This window comes from Hyperoodon ampullatus (assembly GCF_949752795.1).
Source record: "Hyperoodon ampullatus genome assembly, chromosome: 4".
NCBI lineage: Eukaryota > Metazoa > Chordata > Mammalia > Artiodactyla > Ziphiidae > Hyperoodon > Hyperoodon ampullatus.
The window spans coordinates 32,281,825-32,289,638 of NC_136917.1; the positions used below are offsets into that span (position 1 = coordinate 32,281,825).

Here is a 7,814-nt window from a genome sequence, read left to right on the forward strand (position 1 = left end):
GTCTGGGCGCTACAGGCTCCGCCCTTTTCCGCTATCAAGGTGTCACTCAAAGGACGCGCGGAGCAGTGGGATGGCAAGCCACAGTGTGCGGATTTTAAAGCCTTTATTAGTGCGGAATTCGGGGATGCAGCCAAACCTCCGTATCATGGCACTCTGATGCTCAGGATAACTACACTTCCACAGCCTCGTCGGGCTGTTCAGGCGCGAGGGGCAACTGGGTGCTGCTTTGCCTCACATGGTAGATGTCACGCCGCTTCTGCACCCCAAAGACGTACACTAAGGCCGCAAGGAGGATCACCACGCCCAAGATCGTTAACACCCCCAGGACAATGGTGATGGCGATGGGGTTCCGACCTGTGCAGAAAAGCGAGGAATAAATACATGCGTCTCGGCCCCTCCTAAGCTTGCCCGTCTAGAATAAATACGCCCCGCCTAGGCTCACCCTGAACGTCCATCATCACTGCCAGAATGTCCGTGCCCCGTGAGCTTGCCGCTTGGCAATAGTAGGTGCCACTATAGTTTAACCTGACGAGGAATGGGGTGCCGACGGGCACCTTGAACATGGAGCCTTCCTGCAGACACTGTAGTTTGGGGTTCGGGTTGCCCCGGGCCTGGCACTGCAGGATATGCATAGTCCTGTCTTTCCACGTCAAGCGCTGGGGACATTTAGCTCGGTCAATCTTGGGGCCGTCTGTGGGACCACCAAATGATCAGATACACCCGACACACCCGAGGCACAATGGGACAAGGGAGAGACAAGTCTTCCCAAATCAAGGAAGCAAGGGATTAAAGGTCAGAATGACCTACGCACACAGGACACGCAACTGGACGCTCTTGTTACGGTGCAAGATCACCCCATGCACCTCGAGGGTGGCATTGCAGAAGAAGGTGCGCCTGTCGTCCTTCGCAGTGGCGTTTAGCTGAAGGTGGGCAGGCTGTCCCGGTGCCGCGGCTGGAACTCCGTCCAGCGTGACCAGGACTCGGGGTCCGGCCGCGCAAGTCACAGTTACTGTGGCCCCCTCGGTGGCGTTAGGCTCTCTCAGGGTCAGGTTGGGCCCCTGGAAGCCTAAAGGCGGAGCATTGCCCAGGAGTTTGATGACTACACACCTCCCTTGGGTCAAGCCCCGCCCCCACCCGCTTCCTTCCCCTCGGGGTATCCAGGCTACGCCTTCATCTACTCTGCAGCCTCCGCCCAGTTTGGGGCGCTCAGGCTCTTCTTCTCGGGTCACTTAGGTCCCGCTCCTCTCCGGTTTAGTCTCCGCCCAATGCCACGCCCACTTGGGCTATGGAGGCCCCGCCCCTTGCCTCCTGAGCTATTTTGGCTCCACCCCCTCTTACTATAGGCCTTCACGTTCTCCCGCGTCTCGCGGCTCTCGCCCCCCAAGGTCACGTTGCAGACGATCTCCTGAGTGCTCTCCTGCTCTGCTTTCGCTGTGGCTGTGGCCGTGAGTGTGTCACCGTGGCTCACGACTGTGGCATTCAGCATCTGGTCCCCCAGCGCCAGTTGCACCTGGGCCTCCGATGCTGGGAACAGCCCATCCAGGGTGCAGTTAACGGGCCACGACGTTTCCACCTCCGAGAACCGGGGGACAACGAGGCGCGGGGGGGTCATAGGCATGGCTTGAAAGAAGGGTGGGAGTGAGCGGGAGGAGGTCTCACAGCCGTGGAGGCCCCTTTTCCCATGACACTCATCCCCACAAACCAGGGTCCTTCTTTCCCAGGATACCTTGCGGCCTGGGTCACCCCCTTCCCAGGACACACACTCACAGCCTTCTCCAAAGGTCCCATGGCTGCGAGCCTCCCATATGAGGCTACCCATGGCTAAAGGCATGTTTTCCCAAAAGCCCTTGAGGTCCAGGCCACCCCCTTTTCAGGAATCCCGCGGCCAGGGCACCCTTACTCTGGCTCCGCTCATCGCCCACCGTCTGCAGTCCCTTCCCTCACCAAAGGTTCGGAGCTTCCTGGGGGCCGAGTTGTTCTGGAACAGTCCCAGCCCTTGGGACCGCAGGTCCAGCTCCGTGCGGCAAGAGAAATTGGCGCCATGGTCATCTCTGCACGCCAGCACCGTGACCGTGACCTCGGCAGTCTCCCCCTTTCCCGCTGGCTGCCAGCCCAGCACCTTCTCCTCACGAAGCAGCACCACGGTGAGGTGGTCCCGGGGGGCCCCACCGGACACCATGCAGCGCAGGATGAAGTGCTTGCCCACGGGCTGCCAGCGGGGCAGGGGGGCCAGCTCCACGCGTTCCGGGAACCCTGAGTGGGGGGTATGAAGGGGAGAGTAGAACTTATCAGCCAGCCTGGCAGCCTCCACACTAGGGAGTGGCGAGGAGTCAAGGGTGGCCCAGTGCAGAACTGTGAACTTTGAGTTAATAAACCTCCAGGGCTTAGAAATGTGCTAGTATAAGTGTTTGCTATTATCATTAGCATCATGATTATTTCCTGTTTTGTCGGACACTTGCTAGGCATTGAAATAAAAGTCAGATTTTCTGTTCCCAAGGACCTCACCGTTAAGGGGAAAAAAAAGGAAGGAAGGGGACTAAAGTTTATGGCCACTTATGATGTTAATAGTAATCATAAAATTTCCTGTTTATTTTGAGTTTTCCTTAGACTTTCCAGATGTCATCCACCTTCATTCACACAACAACCAAGTGAAATCTCTTCTATTATTCTTCCCTTTTATGGATAGAGAAACTGAGGCCCAGAGAGGTGAGGATGAGGTGATCTGCCCAAGGACGCACAGCCAGGAAAGGGCAGAGCCAGGGTTAGACAGGGGTTTTCCCAAACTCCAGACCTGTGTGTCCACCTGCCTCCTTGATATCAGGTCTAGGAACTCCCCTGACCCCTCCTCCCAGCTTCTGGCCTGGACTCTGGCCTTGGCCTTTCCCAGAGCTTGGTCCAGCCCTCCCCAGTCAGTCCCAGCGGCTCAAGGCCTAGGGCAGCCTCTGAGGGTGCTCTGCACAGTCCTGGGGGACTCAACAGCCCCAGGCTGGGTCCTCTCCCAGCTGCAGCTGCAGTGGCCCTCACAGGTACACATACCAAACCCTGGGCCTCCTTTGGGGGAGCATCTCTCAAGCCTGGATCTCAAGCTGTCACACACAGGCCTACGGACTGGCTGCTATGGAAAATATTTAACATCTAACTATAATTTTAGAATATTTAACAAGGAGGCCCCCATCTTAACCTCTGGTTAAGGGACAGTGGTATGCTGGCCAATGCTGATTATGCTTGGGCTCTCTGGGGTGAGATGAGGGAGCCCCAACATGGAGCATTTGCCAATTTCTGTGGTGTAAATACTTTGGCTGATTTCAAGCTACTCAGCATGACACATTGAGTAGCTTGAAATCAGCTACTCAATGAGCTGGGAAGAGACGAGCGCCATGGGCTCTCATGAGCCAGGACCAACAGACTCCTGCACAGCACTGGACAGAAGCATCTCACGGTCACACAGATGGGGACACCCAGATACACACATAGGCAAACAGATATACGCACGCAGATGTACATGTTACAACAGAAATACGCACAAAGACATACACAGACATGTACTGACACACATCCACACATGCTGACACACAGAGATACACAGATACACAGACACAGATACCGACATACAGACATATACAGACATTCACACATAGAGATATACACAAATCCAGAGACACAGGCACACACAAACATACAGACAGACATATATAGACACACAAGTACATTCACACTGTCTCACAGAGATAATGACAGATACAGAAGCTCACAGACACACACAAACGTACACAAACACGAATACAGACACTGGTGCACACAGGAGGAGCATACACACAGTTACACATGTACACTACACTTTTCTATGGCTTCACAAAACAGTAGGCACCATGAGTGATGTACTCTGCTACTTTCTAGTCTATTGTATTTTTTTTTTTTTTTTTTTTTTGGCCACACTGCATGGCTTGTGGGATCTTAGTTCCCTGACCACGGATTGAATTCAGGCCCTCGGCAGTGAAAGCACGGAGTCTTAACCACTGCACTGCCAGGGAATTCCTCAGATATTTTTAAAATGCTTATTGGGACCCAAATAAATTAATTCACAACTGCTGCCCTGGCATGTGGTCGAGATGCATCTCTCTGTCTCTGTCTCTGTCCCACACACCCACACACACACATTCAGGTCTGAGCTCTGGGTCAGAGCCCAGGTCGATTCCTGCAAACTCAGGGCCCCCATGCCCGCCCCGCTCCCCTGCACCACTGGTTATCTAGCCCCACTGCTGCCCGAAGCCAGCTCCACCTCCAGGCACAGCCACTCACGGTACACTGTGACGTTAGAGAAGCCGATCATCTGGGAGCCATTGCAGAAGCTAGAGCAGAGGAGCTGGGTGTCACCAGTCACATTGCTGAGACGGAAGGCTGCCCAGCCCAGGCCACTGCCCACCGACTCCTTGAGTAGGGACGTCTCCAGGGAGATGAGTTCAGCGCTGGGACAATCTATACTGCAATTTACCAAGAGGGACTCTCCGGCAGGCACCACTGGGTTCTGTGGCTCCACTCGCAGCTGGAACTCCTGCCCTTGGGTACCTGCGGGAACAGAAGGAAGCTCTCCTGGGGGTTCCAGTGCCCCCCGCAACTCACCCATTTGCAGGCTCCACCATTCAAAACTTCCTCATATGACCATATGATGGTCTCTGCCTTCATGGTGCTTCAGTTTAGTGAGGAAGACAGATGATGGATCAGGAACCAAGGAGAGCTGGGAGGGAGGCCAGGGGAAGCCCTGATCAAGCCTCTAGGAGGAAGTGAGTCAGGGAAGGCTTCCTGGAGGAGGGGACCACTATGGTCAGTTTTAAAGTGTCAAGGAGGCATTAGCCAAGTGAAAGGGAAGAGTGATCCTGGCAGACTGAAGAGCATACGCAGAGGTCGAGGGTCCAGATGGACCAGGGAGGGAATGTGTGCATGCATGTGTGCTTGGGTGTGTGTGTGTGCTTAAGTGTGCGGGTGTGTGTGCGTGTGTTGTGCAGGGGGCGAAGAACAAGTCAAATGCAGGGACTGTGTCTCTCCGGGAGCCCTGATGGCTGTGTTAAGAGGCCACCACTTTCTCCCGAGGACACTGGGGAGCCCCCTGGCCAATCTGAGTTTAAGAAGTGTTATTGGCACAGCCCGGGCAGCAGGGTGTGAGGCGCTCTGTTCTCCTTCCCCTCCGCCACCAATCCCGCAACTCCAGCCCTCCCCAGCTTGCCGGGCCTCACCTGGGGGCAGCAGACAGCAGACTAGAAGCAGAGAGATGAACGAAGTCCAGCAGGCCCTGGGCAGCGGCCCTGAGGGCATCATGGTGGCCAGCCTGTAGGAGGAAGTTGCCTTAATGAGGCGCTGGGCGCCAGAGAGCAGGCGGGCCACCCAGGGGAAGGAAGCACAGCCACCGCAGTTAAGAATGCAGAAGTCCAAGGGCTACACCTTGCCCAGGCCTAGGGAGGGGCAGGGGGATATTGCACGGCCCCAGGGCTCCAGAGTGGGGGGCCCAGGGAGGTGGAGGGCGCTGGCCAGTCTCCAGGGAGTCTCAGGTAGGGCCGACCTCAGTCACCGCCCCTCCCCACACCCCCGGCCCCCAGATGAACCCACAGGAAGTACTAATGCAGTCTTCTTCCTTTGTTTTTAGCACGGGAAAGCCTGCAGGGGGGAGGGTGTGGAGGTGGTGAGATACCTCCTTCCTGTTGAACTTAGGTGAAGGGGGGGTGTTCTGTCCCCAGAGAGGAAGTTAACGGGGGATATTCAGACGCTTTCCTTGAAGGGATAGGGTGGGATTTCAAGGCAACATTTCAAGGAGGCAACAACAATGGGTGGACTTCTAGGCAGGGCTTCGTGCAGTTAGCGCGAGATCCCAACATTCCTGGGGGGCAAATAAGAGATTTGGGGGGTGATATTGAGGGACTCCTAAGATGAGTGAAGCCATGTAAATGAACAGAGCCCACATTTATTGGGGACTTGTGTTGGCTGCCTGGGTGGCTTTTATAGGGCCCCTTATCTTTGAAGACCTTGTGGGTGGGGTCCCCCGTTCCCTGTGTGCAGTGCGGAGGTGGAGTGTTTGGGGGACAGCTAGATGCTGAGCCACCGTCTGCCAAGGTGCTACTTGTAACCGGCTCTGACCCCTGTCCCCCTCCCCCCTTGCCCTTCTTCTCCAGGTGGCTGGTCACTTTATCCCAAGCGCAGGGACTTGGCGGGGCGGGGAAGGGTTTCAGGTGGGGACTCCCACCTCCATCAGTTCCATCTCTCAGGCCTCTGACCTGCCTCCTGTGCCTCTGATCTGAGCTCTAGAGAGGGACTTTGTTGAAGATCTTGATGGCACTCAGCATTCATCCACTCTCCCCATCCCTAAGGCCACACCCCCTCCTCTCTCACCTGGAGTACCCTTCCCAATGAGGTCTCTCCTCGCCTGCCCCGCCTCCCAAAAATCCGTTTCGCACATGGTGCCCAAAGAGCAACTAAAACCCAAATCAAAAGTATTTGTAAATAATATATCAGATAAGGTATTAATACCCAGATTATAAAGAATTCCTACAACTCAAGAACAAACCCAATTCAAAAATGGGCAAAGGACTGAAGTAGACATTTCTCCAAAGAAGCTATACAAATGGCCAATAAACAAATGAAAAGAAGTTCAACATCATGAACCACTAGGGAAATGCAAGTCAATGCCACAGCAAGAGTCTTCCCTGGTGGTCCAGGGGTTAAGACTCCGTGCTCCCAATGCAGGGGGCCTGGGTTCGATCCCTGGTCAGGGAACTATATCCCACATGCATGCATGCCACAACCCAGAGTTCACATGCCACAACTAAGGAGCCCGTGTGCCATAACTAACTAAAGGAGCCTGCCTGCCGCAACTAAGACCCCGTGCAACCAAATAGATAAATAAAACGAAATAAATATTTTTTAAAAACCACCACGACATAGCACTTACACCTATTAGGTTGGCTACTATCAAAAACACAAAACAAAACAGAAAATAGCAAGTATTGGCGAGGATGTGATGAAACTGGAACCCTCATACACTGCTGTCAGGAATACAAAACGATGCCAACACTGTGGAAAAAGAGTTTGGTGGTTCCTCAAAAAGTTAAACATAGAATTAAATGATTCAACAGTTCCACTCCTAGATATATAACCACAAGAACTGAAAGTGAGGATTCAAACAGATACTTGCACACCAATGTTCACAGCAGCATTATTCATACTAGCCAAAATGTGGAAGCAAACTAAATGATGTCCATCGACAGAAGAATGGGTAAACAAAATGTGGTGTATCCACACAGTGGAATATTATGCAGCCTATTCACTAAAAATAAGTGAAGATCCACCAGAGGGCAGACAGCAGAAGCAAGAAGAACTACAATCCTGCAGCCTGTGGAGCAAAAACCACATTCACAGAAAGATAGACAAGATGAAAAGGCAGAGGGCTATGTACCAGGAACTATGAAGGAACAAGATAAAACCCCAGAAAAACAACTAAATGAAGTGGAGATAGGCAACCTTCCAGAAAAATAATTCAGAATAACGATAGTGAAGATGATCCAGGACCTCGGAAAAACAATGGAGGCAAAGATCGAGAAGATGCAAGAAATGTTTAACAAAGACCTAGAAGAATTAAAGAACAAACAGAGATGAACAATACAATAACTGAAATGAAAAATACACTAGAAGGAATCAGTAGCAGAATAACTGAGGCAGAAGAATGGATAAGTGACCTGGAAGGCAGAATGGTGGAATTCACTGCTGTGGAACAGAATAAAGAAAAAAGAATGAGAAGAAATGAAGACAGCCTAAGAGACCTCTGGGAC

General features: G+C 53.1%; 1 protein-coding gene across 1 annotated transcript; it reads right to left on the bottom strand.

Moving 5' to 3' along the window:
* Nucleotides 1-169: 169 nt before the first annotated feature.
* On the bottom strand, nucleotides 170-5,313 carry ICAM3 (intercellular adhesion molecule 3; the record flags this gene model as incomplete). The annotated part of the gene is made up of 7 exons (XM_079701488.1): nucleotides 170-354; nucleotides 443-691; nucleotides 812-1,066; nucleotides 1,339-1,620; nucleotides 1,945-2,253; nucleotides 4,300-4,566; nucleotides 5,232-5,313. 7 exons carry the CDS (start codon nucleotides 5,311-5,313, stop codon nucleotides 170-172), a joined length of 1,629 nt encoding a protein of 542 aa, XP_079557614.1.
* Between the last annotated feature and the right edge of the window lie 2,501 nt (nucleotides 5,314-7,814).